Source organism: Phalacrocorax aristotelis, chromosome 14 (genome assembly GCF_949628215.1).
Source record: "Phalacrocorax aristotelis chromosome 14, bGulAri2.1, whole genome shotgun sequence".
NCBI classification, from domain to species: domain Eukaryota; kingdom Metazoa; phylum Chordata; class Aves; order Suliformes; family Phalacrocoracidae; genus Phalacrocorax; species Phalacrocorax aristotelis.
In genome coordinates this window covers 1278801-1297796 of record NC_134289.1, presented here as the reverse complement: position 1 = coordinate 1297796, position 18996 = coordinate 1278801, and the positions used below count along the sequence as shown (strand labels likewise).

At 42.4% G+C, this 18996-nt stretch overlaps 1 protein-coding gene across 5 annotated transcripts in view; it reads right to left on the bottom strand.

Moving 5' to 3' along the window:
• Window positions 1-18996, bottom strand: part of PCDH15 (protocadherin related 15) — a 695790-nt gene that overhangs the window by 191033 nt on the left and 485761 nt on the right. For all 5 annotated transcript variants that reach the window (XM_075109425.1, XM_075109424.1, XM_075109422.1 and 2 more), the window contains one exon: window positions 8883-9089. In XM_075109425.1, coding sequence (XP_074965526.1) covers window positions 8883-9089 — 207 coding nt within the window. The remainder of the gene's footprint in view (window positions 1-8882; window positions 9090-18996) is intronic.

Below are 18996 nucleotides of genomic sequence, written 5' to 3'. Positions count from 1 at the left end.
TGCAGTCAGAGACAGCTGTACTCAAAATATTATCCAAAAAGTAGCATTGCATTCTTCTTCTCCAAACATTTTCTCAATGTGAAGCCAAAACGCTTCTACAAGGTAACTCCTATCCTGTCATTATTGTCACTCCTACAGAATTTAAAAAAGAAAACAGACCGCTGGGAAGCTCACCAACCCCTACAGTATAGCAGGCAGAAACACTTGAGCTAACTCTAACATGCACTAAGTGTCATAGTGAACAACTACAAGGAAGATTAGTACAACAGAAGGAGAAACTGATTTTAGCCATCCAAATACTCTAAAGCACATGTTTGGGAAGGCTAAGATTGTACTAGTTCAATGAGAAACCAGTTTGGTTGCTGAAAGCTTTGTGAAAGAAATATCAAAGTGTTCCAAATGAGTGGTTTCCTATTGCCTAAAGCTTTGCTGCTACTATGCCAGCTTTCAGTAAAATTAAAATTCATTTTACAGCTAGCAATGCAGACGGCAATCCCTTTTTTCGATGAAAAATTACAGAAGGTAATTGCCAATAACTGTTCGCTTTGTAAACACCACAAAGTCAGTCAAAAATTTAATTTACAAAAACCCTGGATAGTTCTTACAGTTCTTGCTTGTCATGCCATTTTGAACACTAACAATAGTGGTTTTTTCCTAATTTGTTCTTGAGAAAAACCAATGATGGAGATCCCCTACACTGTCAAAGTAATCCATCCTATTCCTGACCTACTCTCGCATAAGGAATTTTATCCTAATGTGTAAGTTAAATTACCTTTACTGCAATCAATGCCTATTTCTACTACCTTCCATGTGTACCAGACCTACAAAGCAATTTATTCCCTTAATCTTGGCATTGTTAGGCTTTTATATTTTTATCACATTTTATGCTGAAGGAAAGTCTGCTCCACTTAACTGTGAAAATTTTGTGCGGCAGATACTGTGAGAGTGCAACTGTGGGAAACAATCCATCTACGTTGCCAACGCTATTTCCAATACTTCTAATTTTTTAACTACTCTTATTTTGGGGCCAGGACTTAAGCACTGTGGTTCCTGACTATATCACGGGGTCATGGAGACTCGCTTGTCTCTGACAAATTGTTCAGCATATAGTTTTAAGTAGAAAACTATCAGAATCCACACAAAAGAGTACACCTGCAAGGACCATTTCAAGCATGCAATTACTTGAACTAATTGTAAATTGTAAACCTGATATGGTTCACATTCGTCAAACTGACTAGTAGGTACTTTTTAAATTTTAAAAAATACTTTCTGTAATACTTAAAATTTCTATAAAGACATATAATAATCTAGTGAAAATAAAGCAATCACACCGTAACTGCGGTGCAACTTTATACCCTAAATGAACCTGGCGCAATGTGCTTAAAGGGTTCTTTGCAGGCTTCACAAAACAAGTGACAGTCCCAGTCTCAAACACTGACAGGGCAGAGAAAAATTAAGGAGGACAGCAGGAAATAAATCAATCATGCAATTAAAACAAAAAGTAATTTTGCAAACATAACACCCAATACCTACAGGAATGGCACCTGGTGCAAGCTACAAAGAAAAACACATGATACAAAATAAATACAAGTAAAGAAACACAAATCTGATACTGATGGACATCACAAAAGTGGTACAATTGGGAAAAATGGTTAGAGACAAAAATACAATAAAATGAGACTCAAAGTGCTCCAGTGCCCTCTTAACTAGCAAAGCCTGGGTTTCAATTTGTTCTGCTTCAAAATCTCTGGAGAGGTTCCTGAAAGCTTGAGAGCCTGTGCAGATGTTGCTGTTACATTCCTGCTGCTCCTTTCCTCCCACCAGGGCTGACAAGCTCCTCCTAAAGCGAACAGTTTTCCACAATTTACTAAAATTAAACCAAAATTACCCGATATTGTCAAGAATGATCAGACAATGACACATATTCTGTATGTGCTTCAACGTCCTCAAGGACTTTTTAGAGGGAATATATTTGGCTGTGAAATTATCCAGGGTACCCAGAACAAGCTCCGAAAGTATCAGAACCGCTCGGGCTTCCCGATTGCTAGCACAGGCTTGTCTCCAAAAAGCTGTAGCGATAACAAAGACAATTTAATGACAAGTCTTGGTTTTCCAACATTCTTCATGTAGAGGATCATCAGCACTGAGACACCCAGGGAAAAGGGTTGTTTGTTGAAGAGATGTTTCCAGCATTTGCTCTCCTCATTTCTGGGTCAAAGAAGAAAATCTTTTCCACTCACACCTTTCATTGCAAAAATCAGATTCAGAGTCTTGCAGAGGCGAAGCAAGTGAGATTCTCAGTCCCGCGGACAAGGGGTTTGCAGGCTGTCTCGGCACTGACCTCGTTGCTTTTCTCCAGCTTGTGTGAGGTGAGTTCTAAAGGGCCTGATGAGATGGTCCTCCAGGTCAACAATAGCTTGGGTGGAATAGACGATGTAGAGACAGCATCTGGGGTGAACTTCGACCTGAAGCACAGCCTCCTGAGACGTCTTCACGATGGCTTTAGCTGTAAAACTGCTTAGATGAACAGAACCCAAGGAGAACAACAAATGAAGCCCACCTTCTGAGCAACTGGAAAACTAGCAGAGGTAAACCAGCCTGAGAAGACTTTGCCTAGGACACCCTATGAATGATTTTTTTTCTCCTTAAACTTTTTTTTCTTTAAAGTGAGTTCATTTAAATAATATTTAATTGTACAATTTAAAATAATAATTAAAAAAAGCTCTTCACCATTTACGTCATCTCCACTTTGGAGGAAAAGATGTCAAAAGACTAACGAGAGAACAAGGATGGATGCTGCGCAGTGCTTTAATTCTGACTTCTTTCCATCACCACCAAAACCCCACCAGCCCCTGCACAAAGCAAGGGCTGAGGCTCAAGCATGACTCTATAGTCACTTAGACTTTTTCAGGCTGAGGCACAAAGGGCCGTGCCTCTCCCTGAACGAAAAGACGACAGAGAAGTTTCGAAAAAAATCATCTCCTGTTCCTCACACAGGTGAGCCAGAGAGAGGGCAAGGAGCAGCATCTTCAGCACTTCTACTGATTAACAGTATTTGTTTAAAACAGGGCAGATATACAGGAAACAAATTCCTTGAGGACTTTAAGAAACTCAAAGAGAGAAAGAATAGCTTCAGAAGGCACAAAACATTAGATATTCATCCTACACACAAAAAAAGGAAGAAATAAAATACCACAGTAGTCATTCAATGTTATGATTTTTATTTTTCCTTCTTAAGCAGAAAGATTCAGAAAAGAAAAAAGGCTATCTTTATAAACCCTAAAGAAAGAAAAGCAGCCTTTTCACTTTGCCTTTCCCTTTTGTTTGTTTTAATAATGATATTATTAGTCTGTTACATGTGGGAAGAATATTTCCTGAATTACTATTTCGTAATGTGACTGTTAGAGCGTCACAGAAGTGCTGTGCAGGGATAGCGGTGTTATGAGAACGGTCCCCTTGAGAGAATACCGGCTGTGAAACAGGTTCAAACAGTAGCAGCGAAACACATAAGCAATCAGGCAAATATTAGAGAAAAACGCTTTGATACTTTAAATACTTCAGTACTTACGGATGGAAAAAAAATCCATTCTTTTTCCCTATCTGGATATATAATTGAAAATCCATAACAGTTACATTTAAAAGTTATTTTATCCATTATTTGCTCTGTCCTCCCGGGTTGCTACTAAGATACCTTTATATAAAATAATCATTCTTTAAAATTTCCCACAAGTTCTCTGGAAACAGGGCTGTTGAGCAGCCACGTCCTTAGATTGACTTCCACAGACAACAGAAGCACAAAACAAGAAACTGGCCTGGTAGAAAAGGACCTGGAGAGAAACCTATGGCAACAACTGACCCGTGTCATGCCGGCACCCAGGGATGCTGCGCTGGGCTGTAGGCATCCCCAGAAGCATCAGGGTTCCTGCACGGGTCCTTTTGTGCGCGTGCGCATGGTAAGCGCTTTTGAACGCATGCTGGCACACCTCAAACGCCACATCCATTTTGTGTTCTAATGAGCAACGCACAAATTACCCGACACTCCAAGCTGCTTCATCAAGGCACCGCACGTGGTATCGGTAAACACCTTGGCAGTTGAGCAGTAATGGGTAGGAATACTTACTAGCTTCTTTCATCTTGGAAGTTAAATCCTGGGGGGTTTTTCGTTTCGTTTTTCTTTTTAAGAGAGATTCAACCCGACTGGCCACACAAGGCAGTAAGGCGGTTACTGTGTAGCTTTTTCACCAGCCCTAACCACCGGAGTAGAAGAAATCAGTACTTTCCCATGGAAGCAAAAGAGTAAGGAAGCAAGTGGCTCAGGAAGCCTTATGTAAACAGCAATCAGACCATACTGTTTAAATTCCTCATCTCATTTTTGGTTTACTCAGGTCTTAAGGTACTTGTGTGGCTTAATTTAATTTATGCCATTTAAACAGACCACTTAATTATATCAGCACTTGGCAGTGCTGCGCTAGTTAAAGGTCTGTTTGCAATGTCACATCTATAAATTAATTTTTGGAAGGTTTACAGTAGGACCCTATTATAATTCCCACAAGGTTTAAATTTAGAATGTGTTTTTGTTTTTTTCTTAACATACACAGTTAGGATGACCACTTTCCTCATGCATTTATATGAGGACAGGGAGTTATTTTGCTATGAAATATAATCTCAACTGATTTGTCAATTAGAAGACTGAATACATTATGTTTAGCCAGTGTCAGTATTGGAAACTAACATGCACGAGCACGTAGAGGATCTATATCAACTTCTCATCAGCAATCCCTAGTTACTAAATACATTAATTTACCAAGATACAATGAAGCCATCAGAACATTAAGACCGGCAGAAGTTAATAAGCATTACCTGTGCTTACTAATCCACCCCGAGCTACCACCTAGTCCCATCAAGAAGGCACCTGTCATTTTAGTTTGTCTGGCCATTTTAGGTATGAGCTACAGGCAGTTGCTGCTCTCCCAGCCCTGCTCTGCTGGAAGGCCCACGCCCACAACGGGGTATAAGCACCCCATGAATCACTGACACCTGTATCAACTCAGGCAGTTAAATCTGATTCCCTCCTCCCTCGCATCCATGTTACACCTGTATCATTTCATGGAATTGTAAAGAGCTGTGCTGGCACGAGCCAGGTGATGCCGACGGAACAGGAAATTGCACAGAGCACTTCCACCCGAGGGCGAGGCTGGTCACCTCTCCGCGGCTGCAGGAAGATCTCTGTTGGTGCTGAGGTTCGTCTACAGCATTCTGGAAAGAGAGAGGACGCGTGGCGTCGGGAGGACCTGATGGATCAGATCTGGTTGGCCTTAAGCATCAACAAAACACACAAGAGAGAAGACTGATACAGTCACGGAACCTGACACCAGGTTCCCCGAGTAGTTCAGGTTGCTGAGACAGAGCCACTCTTCCCTCTACCTGCACCTCCCAGGCGTGGTGAGGAGCACTGAGGGCCGTGCCGCTGGCCCTTATCCCCCCGTGCCCAAGGGAAGCGGCCTCGCAGGTACACGCCATCCTAGCAGCGAGGAGGACAGAGCACGAGGGGCACTGGCCACGTTCCTCCGCAGCCCATCTTGCACAGCCTACGGCATTACATCCGAGCAGGGCCACAGATCCTCCTTATTTTGTCCTCACTTTGAGGGGATGGGGTGGGGTGTCAACATTAAGTCTTTATGCCATATCATTTCCCAGTCTAGAAATCCTTGGCAGTTATTCATCCTGCAACACTGAAATATTACACGTTTTCAATAATACACAGAAAAAACTCACTGGAAAACGTTTTTTCTTCATTCAAATTTTGTGTCATGTGACTGAACTAGATTTTCACTAACTTAACCAAACTGCTGTTATTCATTATCCAACGAAAATAAAAACATGATGTAAAACAATCAAGTGTTAAGTTCACTAGGAAATGCTTTTGGGCCCTTGAATGGTCATTTCCTGTGGATAGGAAATTTCACGTCTATTTGTACTGAGACAAAGAACTATTTAGCAACTTCTAATCAGCTGTGCGAAGCAGCTTGCGTTCAAGAATGATAAACTTGGTTTTCATCATCTTTGGACACAGATTATTTAAGTTATGAAATATCTGCTGCAGATAGGACAGATTTGTTTTGTTCTCTGTGATGCAATTAAAACTACAAATAGTTGGGCCACACCTATGTTGAAATTTCTAGTGCAGGTAAACGCAAGTATATGAATGAACTGCCCTATTCAATACCCAAATATTGAGATAACTTCATGGGAACGTGCTGATGTACTACAGAGAAAGCACAACAATAAAATGTGGAGCCCTGTGGTCAAACTGCTTGCGACAAATTTCAGAGCACCCCTCAAAACCTGAGGTATTGAACTTGTACTGATAAAATCAGTAACGGAAAGCACTTTTGGAGGAGAACATGAATACCAGGATTACATTACACACCTCACGAAGCAGTTTATTTTAAGGGAACAAATTACTCTTCTGAGCAGTTTTTGAAATGAAATATTTGCAGTCTGAGAGTATGCAAATATCATTTGCTAGACAAAGAGTCAGTCCAAACTGAGGATTTAACAGATCAAAGTAATCTTAATTTTCAGTCTCGTATATGATCGACTAGGTAGTTACAATGAAGAACCTTGTATTATGAAATCTGCCTTTGACATCTTGTGGGTAGAGTTGTGCAACTGCCAGGGAAAGGTTAATCAGAGCACTAATAACTACAACCTAAAAAACCTCTGGAGGTTAATGAAGTCCAAAGTCCTCCTGTCATGCCTTTAGTGTAACAATATCATCTACAAGGAAATAGGAGAGAGTCCCAAAAACCCACCAGCGTGGAAAACTGCCACACAAATTTGTCTGAACTGGGACACTGAACTCTCTTTCATAAAAACAGTTGTTTCAAATTATTTCAAGCACCAGGGATTCAGCCCCTCCCTCACCTGCCGTGCTGTGTGACTTCTTTTACCACTGTGGACTGTGTCTGCACAGTAGGATGTTCCTCAGTCTTTGCGGCTACAAAGCCTTGAGGGCAAATATCTCAGCCCCTGGAACATCAGTGACTTGCTGGCACCACCAGCGGCACATTGTGGGTTAACAGGGAGATTTCTGTACTATTTTCGGCTACCCATCACCCGAACTGGCAGTGCAGCAACCCAGGCAGAAATGGTTCACACGTTCTCCAGCTTGCCAAAAACCCCACTATATTCCGAGCTCCAGACCATACCGATCCAGCGCGCGAGTCTATCGGTCCCACAGACTTGCTCGCTTTCAGTTTTCCACTCTTCAGGTGATTAATAACCTTTCTTTCCATTTCTGTAAAGTTAATAGGCAGCCACACTTGTTATAAGGTGGGCATAAACAGTGCCCTAACCCTCCAGATTTCTGTAACAAACAGATATGCACCAAGGCATACTTCAGCCAAAGGGTTTACTAGTACTTTCATGGAAGTGTGGATTAAGCAAAATAGACAGCAATTTGCTTAGGCTAAAAACATCCCCATTTTTTTTTTTAAATACATATATGTATGACAGAACTAAAAGCAGCCTTCCGAGAAAATCTCTCAAATTAGTAGCTTAAAAAGGACTTAGAACAACAGACGCTAACTGGTACGATTTGATTTCTGTTTTGTTCAGGCACACATTACACACACAGATTTTATACAACACAATCAGACAATGCGTTGTAAATACAAACCCATATGTGATGCCTGCACACCTTTCTTATTCCTACATTAAGCAACCTACAAGATCCCATTAATATGATCAAACAGGAAAATTGCTTTGCTTTTAGCAAAAGCGGTGCCGCACAAGAGCATTTCACAAGTAATACAACCCATCAGCCATGCCTGCGGGTGACTGCTACGTGCACTTATTCCACACCTTTTACCCAGCCCCTACGAGAACCATCTCCAACAGCCCTTGCCTTCCAGCCGATTTTTATGAATGCTCATAAATTGACTGAGATATTTTAATGGATGGGAAGGAGACAGTCTACATAAGTGTGGGCTTTAAAATAGCTTCTTAGGACAATAAATCACTCTAATGCAGACAACGATGTCGAAAGCATCTTTCAGTGACAGCAGCCTCTTGTGTTTCTCAAAAGTAACGAATTTGCCTATGTCAAAGGCAAAACTTTAAATAACAGAAGATTGTTTTCAGACTATCAGGTTAAGAACTTCATTAAAGCATATTGGCATATACTCTAAATATTACTACAAAACCTATGCCTACAACCTCGCTTTCCGTACATATCTGAAGGTAACAGAAGAGAACAGAACAAAAAAAGAACAAAAAGGACAACTAGAGAGACAACGGTGGTCAGAGTCCAAAAGCAGCATTATCAAGAAACCACGTAACAGCAAGAGCCTCAGTAAGAAGAGAAGAAACGTCAGCCCTAGAGGCGTTGATTTGTTACCACTTGGTTACTATTCCTTTGAAGATGCCCAATATTTACTACAAGCAATGTCAGTATCAAAATCTGGGCAGAGCAAAGAATGGATTGAACTTCTGCCCTCCTATTCCTCCTCTTCCCGGTTTGTTCAAGCTACTACTTCCTTCCACTTGGAGCTTCTCTCTCCTGTTTCCCCACGCTGTGTGGCAGATTCATCCTTCTCACAAGAGGTATTTTATTCCCCCTCTTTGCACTAAGCTCTCATCTTCTCTAACAGAACACAATCTTAAGGAGAGCTGAGTAAAATACAGATTAGTTTTTCAGTTCAGGTGCACTTTCAAATCTGTTTGAACTCAGAACAAAAAAAAGGTAACAATGTTAGGATTTTTCTTTTTACTTATTGACCAAACAGTTTTGTCTCAATAAAAAAATATGAAAAAAAGAACTCTGAAAATAATAAAAAGGTAAACACCAGTATGACACTATAAAAGAACAAGAAACATACCTCCTCCACATCGTTGTCCAACACCATGATTTGTAGCGGAGAAGTCAGATTCTGGTTATCAGAGATGGTTGTTCCCACTGGGGAGGATTCAAGGATGAAGCCCTCATATGTAGACCTTGTGAAATAAGGCTTCTGATTGTTCTCATCAAGGACTTCAATATGCAGATTGGCAAAGGCAGGAAGAGGGTGGCCGTTGTCTTGTTCAGCCTAAAAAAACACCTTATTTATCAAAGGCTCTCAGCCAAGTAAAACCACAAGCAGTTACTAACTGGTGTTGGATTATATTTAAGAATGACAATCCAGTTATAGAAACAAATAACAATGTTTAGGTCACCTTATTATGAAACTTAGCATCAGGAAAAAAAAAAAAAAAGAAACACCAAATAAAAATTAGCTAGGGTATACGAGCAGAAAGAGTTTCAGTCCCAATAACCTTTTCAGTAGCCACAATGAAGCCCCGAACTGTACAGCACCGTGCAAACACAGTTCCTTAAGCCATCAGGATTGAGAGCTTTGGAAAATCTTCAAAGGATGAAAGAAAATGGGAAGCTGCTGACTGTGCAACAGAACCTACACCCGCAGCACCAGCGAGAGTTAAAACCAAAGGACGACACCAGTACACATGAGCATATGGTACTTGCCACAGGTTACTGGAAGAGCACATTGCCCTGGATATGGCTCTTTCTCCTTCTCCCCCAAAATCCATCTTTAGAGTGTTACATGAGTGTGATGTTAATTTCGGTTTTGCCTATTTTTGAACATCAAGCAAAATTCCTTACTTCAAATAATAACCCCCACTTTTCAACGGCAACGCCTCCCCTACCAAGATTTACTCACAGATAGTTTCATCTGATTTATTCTTATTTTCAAGGTTCCTAAACATAAAAGCGCTAATTGCCCATTCCAGTGCGCTAATCCAATACAAATGTATGATGTTGCTTTTTTAAAAAATTTACTACCTATGACTAACTGAAGTAAATAAAAAAAAGAAGTAGAAGACAACAAGTGATTTGTTCTTTAATTTATAAAAAGTGAACCAGTCCTGATTATAGTCCTGCACGTGTACCTGAAGCAAGGCACCAGCAGGGTACTGTAGGCCCTCTCCTACTCCTGTGCCTTCACTGCCAAACTCTGTAAGCCCACGGACCCTGGGACCGCGACAGTAGTGCTCTATTACCCTTCTGCACATGTGGGAAGTGATTTGTCCAATGAACCTCCTAGGTGTAAAAATATTTCAGAAGAGAGAGAACAGTACCTAAATTATTGCTGTTAACAGTAGTTTTGTTTGCAGAGATTTTATTTTCATTCTGGTATTTCCCCCATTTCAAAAGACGAGAATTCCTCATTTTTCAAAACCAACATCCAAGGAGCTTTCTTCTGGAAACATCCCATTTTGATTTCATCAACACGTTATTTTTAATTTATTCTGTAAACACTTTGGTTTTGTCTGCAACATGTTCATTCTGTATAAAGCTTTGCTTTGTTTACTAAGCAACAGCAGTATGCTATTGATGATAAAAGCTTCCATTTCAACTAAAAAGGAGTATAAACATCAGAATTGTTATTTTGTTCAAAGCAGGTGATGACACCTTTAGTAACTCATAAGAAGCTCATTCAAAACACTCAGTTCTTCGGAAAAAATGTGTTTTCCTCTTTAGAATACATCAGCAATACCCTTGACCAAAAGACGGGCAACAGTCGTACTGGCACAGATTTAAAAGCAACCACCAACCCACCTCCTTGTATGTGTCTATTTTCTGGCTCCTGAGGGTGAGGTCAGACCTCGCAAGTGGATTTACATAAGCAGACACTAGTATCTGAAATTAGTCAGGCTTATCCTAGGAGATTAATTTATGTTAATGAGACAAAACTCTCTTGAAGAAATTGGGAGTTCTGCTCGTTAATTCACTGGCACATTAAGATTTCAGTAACCAGGGCGCAGGAGGCAACATATTTATCTACTGCTGTTCTTACATGCTTCTAGGGGTACAGGATACTAGCAGCGATCAAACCTGTAATGGCCTCAAGTAATTACTACCATATTAAGTAGGAATATTTTTTTTCAGCCAACTTCAATTATTCTTATTCAAATAAAACATACAACAGGAAAATAGTACACCAAGCTCCAGTCCACCCAAGGAGACTGATACTTCTGGGCAATCCCAACCAATTTTAAAGATATTTGCATTATCTGAGGAAGTTATTCTTCACACTGGTCATTGTAAGAGAATCACAGATCGCAGTTTTATTAGCGTTTAGTTATAAGCCTCCCAATTACACTGAATTTCATTCAACAGAGCAGCACTCAAACATCCCCGGGGAAATCCTGGTCCTGCGGAAGTTAACAGCAGCACATTTCAAATCCGATATACCGGCAGCTGGGAATAGGACTGGAGACCGGGTGACTTCCAAATGCTGAACATAATTTACAGAAGTGAGATTTATTTTGAAGTTGATGCTCCACTGAATGAAAATAAACTTCATGTGTAAAAACTAACATCACCAAAATTACTGAGAAGTAATCTGGCTACTGACCCAGTAGGATGAAACTTCAAAAATGTCCTGATACAGAGAGTTTTTGCCCAAGTTAATACACTGAAAAAAAATCTCAGAAAAAAGTCCACTCTATGAGCAACAAATACATATTGATCCGGTTCTATTTTGTAAGCAGATCTATGGCTGAACATCATTAAATGCTCTGTTCCACATAAAGAAAAACAGTAAAAAGTTTACACGCAACTGCTGCAAGTTTCTTTATCACAAACCTTGATGTTCCTCGCAACTGCTGCAAAGAGATTATAAAAGAAGGAAAATGCAAAGAACAGAGGGTCCCAACCTTCTTAAGAGCTGAAGTGCCACAATACCGGCCTTGCTTTAAAGCATAAGTGAGCACAGACCCCGTCCTGGGTTAGAAGAGAAAATATTAATCCACGCAGTGCATTTACTGCATCATCACCACAGCACTGCAGTGCCTTTCTGAAGGCAGAGACAGTGCTCTAAATTACATGGGGTCAAATACAGAGAACGATGTGTGCTCCTAAGATTGGACTTGAAATTTTAGGCCCTAGAGACCAAGATTACAACGAAAAGGACTCCTTCCTCAGTGGGCGCTTCAACTCACAAGCACTTCAACTTCGCAGGTGCTTTCCTTTTTGTTCACCAGGTTGGGTACCCTGGTCAAAGCAATTACCTCTGTCTTCCCCATTTGGGAACTGGACAATTAGGCAACTAATCCTTCAGAAAGTGACAGCCGCTTCCCAGCTGCGACTTCTGGCAGCACTAGGACACAGCATCAGCGCTGCACCAGGACACAACTCAGCTTCACTCTTGCACTTCCTTAGCAAGTGCTCGACTACCAGGCTTCCATATGAAAAACACCACATTCAGCTCAACTCTTGTGCCATTTAATTAAGTTTTGTTTCCAAAGACACCTATATTTAGGGGGAAAAAAGCAAGCTTTGGAACCCACCACTGAAATCGCCTCCTTTCCAGAACTAATCCAGAAATCAATGTATCAGGGTAGGACTTGAAATTCCCAAAGCACCAGAGCTCAGCTCTCAGGATTCGGTGCTCAGGCACAGGAGATGGGACAGGTATGAAGGCCCTCGCTCTGCAGCCCTACCCACCTCGGGAGCCACCAGCACCAAACAGCAAACGCCAGTGCCATCCGCAGGACCAGAAATTCCTCTTCAAGGGCTGAGCAGAATTAGGTCCAGCAGCACCTGAGCCCTTGCATCTGACCTGCGTTGCCTACTCAAAAAGAATGTCCTTTACAACAGCAGAAGAAAGTAAAGCAAAACACTTCTGGTAAGAGAGAGGGAATTGCTTTAAAAATGAAAAAAGTGCTGAAATTCTAACCAGTTCAGTGTGCCTTCCTTTTACAAATCTACTAAAAAAAGCATTAAATTTCTGCTTTTCTAATCCAACCTACCTACTTGTGAGACTGTCATTAAACTCACTTCCAATTACTTTCACAGCCTAGTGCTATCAGTTTACATCGAGACTGCTCCGACCAATAGAAGGTGAAACACAACCTCCACAGAAAAAAGTCACTGTTTCCTGATCCTTAGAGTACACAGTTACGTGTTAAGAAAAAATACCCGGCCCTAATATTCGTAAGAACAGAAAGACAAATATAAGCTCTTCCTCTCCGTGAGCTGAAAGCTGGACAGGAGAACAAACCGCTCATTTCCTTACAAGGCCTCTTCCAGAGTTGTTCTGGTTGAAGCCACTGGAAAATACAAATAAGTGTTCTTTCTCCTTTTGGCCTTTACACATAATGATGGGCCCACGAAAGTACATGATGAACTAAAGAAGAAATTAGTAAGATACTAGTTACAAATATTCACTTTCAAACAATGTTTTTAAGAAATCTTCTCTAACAGCCACTTCTTTTTTCTTCTGTTTCATATAAAAGATGAGAAATTGATTTGTTTTCATAATTTACATACATATTCCCAGAGCAATGCCTGGCTAGGAGCAGTTCTTGTACCGTTGATGCATACCCTTCATAATTCTGCAAAAATATACAATACCTGTAATATTGTCAATTTTTGCGGCATCCCCCTATTCCTTAACTACTTCTTGGGTTTGGTTTTTTTTTGGGGGGTGGGGGTGGGGGAGTGGGGGTGGGGGTTGGGGATTTTTTATTTGGGTTGTGGGGGTTTTTTGTTTGTTTCTTGGTTGGTTGGGGTTTTTTGTGGTTTGGGGTTTTTTTTTGGGGGGGGGGGTGGGGGGTGTGTGATTTTTTTTTGTTGTTTTTAGAGAACTGAATTTACAGTTTTTCCTCATCGTGGCCTGTTAAACACTAGCTCGGGCTTGCTGGCTACAAGTTGAGCATCTCCGCGTCCTGTCACGTAATTTGGAGCACATTTTACCTTTCTTTCAGAAAGCAAGCCCCTGATATTCAAGACACAAAGCATTCCAGTTCTAGTCCCCCCAAAAAATGTCCTTTGCTGTTCAAAACAATGAGTGATCCTTCAAATAAACCCAGGGATGATATTTGCTCTTGAATGGACTCCACAGTCCTTCAGTCAAAAGAGCAGTTTGCAGTGAAGCTGGCGAGGTGGTTCAGGTTGAAGATACAGAATCATAAGGAGACACTAATCGAGCAAGAAAGAACAAGCGCGCAACGAAGCCCTCATCACAGTGACACACATGGTGATGAGGACTTTAGACTTGCATGTTGTAATGAATATGGGACAACAGCAGGTACCTTCACACCACCCCCAAGACACACAAAGCAAGCAGCTCAGAATTACGCTCTGGGAACTACTGCTGTAGTTAAGTAGTTGGGTGCACCTAAGGGAGGGGAAAAAAAAAAAGATAAAATAGCATGAAATGTTTTAATTTTCAAACCAAAGAAGTTTAACTACATTTATTACGTAATCTGCTGAGAAAAAGCATATGTAACCTGCTGCTTGAATATTTAAAATGCAGTATTGAACATTTACATGTAGATTGCAGAATGCTTGTATTTGTAGCAGCCAACACATAATTTTGCCCTCATGGAAGATGACCAGGGATGACATGAAACCAGCCCCACCGGTGATATCGTACCAGGAGGGAAGAACAACTGACTGGGTTACCAACTTGAAGAAATGTTCCATACAGAAACAATACGAAGTTCACTTATTCAAAGCATTAGATGAAACAGTTCCCCAACAGAAAGGAGAAATGAAAGCAATGCAATAAAACTTCCTGAATCTTCGCAAGAAGAAACAAAAATATGGAAATTCTTTTCCTGTTGAGCTACCAGGGATCTGTTTGGCGAGATAAACTAACCTTTGACAACAGAACAACCTCCAGATGGACACTGCTGCATAGCAAGACTCTCCGGTGCTCCTGTTGCACCATCTCTGCTCTCCAAGCCCACTGCCACTGGAAGAGGGCAAAGCACAGGCGTGCTGAAAAGACCCATGGTGGGGATGCCTGGACAGTCGCGGGGGGTACAGCTACCAAGGAACGCTGTGGGAGAAGACAACTTCGCAGGCAGGCTATCAGCATTACTGAGAGCTGGAAGCACCTGTCTTCTCCATCCTACGCGCCCCAGGTTCACAATTTTCACAAGGTTCACAAACAAAAAACTCAGGGTTCCTATTTCTCTGTGGATTCACAGAATGAGACTTCCGCACTGTGCCCTGGTATAACACTTCAGGAATACTTAGTCCAGAAAATCTGCCATAAGATGCATGAAAACCCCACAGCGTGCAGTTTATCTAAGACACTTCTATGTTGCTGCTCCTCCACAAGACCTCAGAGTTGATCTCCCCAAGTTAATTTTAATAGCTTAAGTAGGAGAAAGAAAAAACCAAACAAAAAACCCCAAAACAACACCAAGAAACCCAACAACTCCCAACAACCCTGGTGGTTACAAGTCAAGTATCCAGCACAGCAGCCAGAGGCACACTGCAAAACTTTAACCTGCCATACAGAAGAAATGTTTTCTCTTTCCAGCTTTGATTTTATGTTGCCAGCCCCTTGCTTCTACGCCTGAATCCTCTCCAGCAACCAGCCTAAAGCAACGCAGCAGGCTCCTGTTTTTCCATTTCAGCTGTTATTTCTGAGCAGCGTTAATTCACAGCTTTTACCTCTTGGGAAGATGGCTGCCACCTCTTCCAACTCAGCTAAAACTTATCTTAGCATCATTCCTTCCATCATACATTCAAAACCTACCGACAAGGACAGAAGCAGCGTTGTATAAATGCTACCCTGCCTGCTCCCAGGCTCTGTCCGTTATGCCTTTAAAGGTCCTGCTCAGCATCCAGTGAAAGTAATGGTGGCCTATGTAAAATTCAGATTATCTTAATTCAAATCATTCAGCTCAAAATCCTTCAAATTGAATTTCTGCCAGACTTTCCAACTGTGACTACCATAACGCTGGGGTCAAAACATACCTCACATCTGATCACTGCTGCATATAGGAAACTGTTGCCTACAGTTCAAGAACAGACTTTGCTGAATGAACAGATTCTCAAAAACCCTGGTTGCTACATGGAAGGCGGCACAATTTTACTTCCACTTCCTTAAGGTTATAGTGAGATACCATTACATTTGCTGTCAGTCCCAGGGCTCGGTGTTGGGGCCAGCTGTGTTTTGTACCTTTATCAATGATCTGGATGAGGGGATCGAGTGCGCCCTCAGTAAGTTTGCAGATGACACAAAGCTGGGTGGGAGTGTTGATCTGCTCAAGGGCTCTGCAGAGGGACCTGGACAGGCTGGATCCATGGGCCAAGGCCAGTTGTGTGAGGTTTAACAAGGCCAAGTGCCGGGTCCTGCCCTTGGGTCACACCAACCCCAGGCAACGCCCCAGGCCTGGGGCAGAGGGGCTGGGAAGTGCCCGGCGGAGAAGGCCCTGGGGGTGCTGGCTGACAGCCGGCTGGGCATGAGCCAGCAGTGCCCGGGTGGCCAAGGAGGCCACCAGCCCCCAGGCTTGTGTCAGCACTGGTGTGGCCAGCAGGAGCCGGGCAGGGATGGGGCCCCTGTGCTCGGCCCTGGGGAGGCCCCACCTCGAATGCTGGGCTCAGGTTTGGGCCCCTCGGGACAAGAAGGGCCTTGAGGGGCTGGAGCGTGTCCAGAGAAGGGCAGCGGGGCTGGGGCAGGGTCTGGAGCACAAGTGTGCTGGGGGGCGGCTGAGGGGGCTGGGGGGGTTTAGCCTGGAGAAGGGGAGGCTGAGGGGAGACCACCTCGCTCTTCTGCGGTTGCCTGAAATGAGGTTGCAGCGAGGTGGGGGTCGGTCTCTTCTCCCAGGTCACTAGTGACAGGATGAGAGGAAACAGCCTCAAGCTGCGCCAGGGGAGGTTTAGGTTGGATATTAGGAAAAATGCCTTTACTGACAGAGCAGTCAGGCACTGGCACAGGCTGCCCAGAGAGGTGGGGGAGTCACCCTCCCTGGGGGTATTTAAAAGACGTGTAGACGTGGCACTTCAGAGCATCATTTAGGAATCATGGTGGCGTTGGGTTTATGGTTGGATTGATGATCCTAGAGGTCTTTTCCAACCTTAATGATTCTATGATTCTTTGAAATACGTTGACTGTCTTTTCTGTTCTTTATGACTTCAGTACTCATACAGGCATCTTAACTCCGCATAGCTGGTAAAGAAGAAAGGCTATGAGACAGATCCACAAGAATAACTTTAGTTATTCAGTACAAAGCTGAGTGTAGGTGAAATACAGGGGCCTAAGTCCCAAGCTCTAGCTCTCAGTCTCCCAGCTCAGCTCTTGCATAGTACCAACCGAGCCTGGATTCTAGGATGTCCCATTTTCTTTTCTTCATGTAATGCCTTTCCCCATGTTTCTGCAGATGCAGAGAAGTGCTCCTATGGGCAAAGCAACCTTTATCCCTCATGCAGGCCTGATGTGAGTCTTCCCTGTAACTGTATTTCTTCATGATATGCCGTTTTGACAAAAATTGCAAGGTACATATCTGCAAGCACCATCAGCTGGTGCATTTCAGGCAGTAGTAGCACCAGTAACAGGCATGTTTCACACCTGTTCTTCACAGGCAGTTTGAGCGTCGATAAATAAAGAAAACTGGGCTTCTGTCTCTCCACCCTCCAATCCCAAGAGGAGGATGAGCGAGTGGAGCTGAGGGGGAAGCAGTGCATGGGGATAAACATGAACTTAACCCATCTTAACAACAGTTGCAACCTAAGTAACTTTTTCCCCTTTCGGGTGACAGGCTGCACATTTGCAGTGTGGGAGAGTGGAAGCGAGACCCGCAAACTGATCTACAAGAAGGTCTTTGAGACTTAAGGAAAACAAAGGTAGGTGGCCGTTTCCTCCAGAGGCAGCAGATCCACCGGCTTGGCCAAGAGCGTGGTACTGATGAATAGGCAGCTGCCCAGTGTGACCCACCCCCGGCCAACTGCAGGAGGGGTCTGAGCAAAGGGGCTCACGCTGGAAGCAGATGTCTTTGTTAGCTATTTAACAACATCATTTCACAGAGCCTGCAACTGTACCAGCAACTCACCTGAGAAGAAACTGTGGAGAATTTTTAAGTATTTCAACAGCAACCAATGACAAAGATGAGTTAGTTGCTCACCTCTCCTCTAAAAGATCTCATCTGGTCAATACAACAACATAACATTTGCCCATTGCCTAGCGCTTGGACAGAACTGACATTGCTCAGAAGGGATGAGATTTCTATAGGGTGGCAGGGAAAAGTGAATTAGTTTTATGAGAAAACCTGTCGGAATGAAATTTTGGGTAAGTTACCTTGAAATATCTCCCCTGAAGACCATTATAAGCAGATTGACTTATAAAAGCTTCCATTTCATTTATCCTTCTGGCTGAAGCGATGGCTACATTAAATAGCTATCTGAGAAGATACAGAAACACTCCTGGGAGCAGGCTGCGATCTCATTTTTGTGCTTTAAATATTTCCTCACAAGGATCATTCCTTGCTTGGTGTAAAACTCAACTTTCAAGAAACTCAAGTTCAGAAATCTCTCATCTTCCTTCTGCATGCAACCTTTATCAGGTCTGAAAGCCTCTAAAATTCCCTCCTGAAAATGCCCACTCTAGCATGTGTACACACACACAAACTTCAGATCCAGGGAAAAAATCAATACACTGCCAGAAGGGAATACGAGCATATTCAAAGCAGCAGCACTAAATATTCCCGTGTCCCTTTGTTGTTCTGTAGTTTTTTTTCTTGATTTGCTGGTAAATCTGGCACATGCAACCACCCATGTAACAGCATGTTTCTGACAATTTTAAAAATACATATATTGCCTTTCTGATCCAGTTAAAACAGACGTGGCTCTGTCACAATGACGAAAACACTGGAAATAGTGTCTAAAATAACAATAGAACCTATCACAGACCTCCTGACCCAAAAAAAATGAAGGTAGGTTATCACCGTCCAATAAATAACTGGGCCAATAATGTCTAAAACCTAAAAAAAAAATGGTGGAGAGCTAAAAGAATAAATACCAGTGGTGAAAATAATCTAGTTTACACCAATATCAGCCCTAAGAATGTTTCTTGGAACCCATGCAACCAATTGGTCCATTAAAATGAACTTCTTCGTGCACTACTTGACCAGTTTGCTGAAATCAGTGCCACCAGTCTTTTGTTCTTCACAACCAAAGTTTTTCAAATTGCAGTTAGG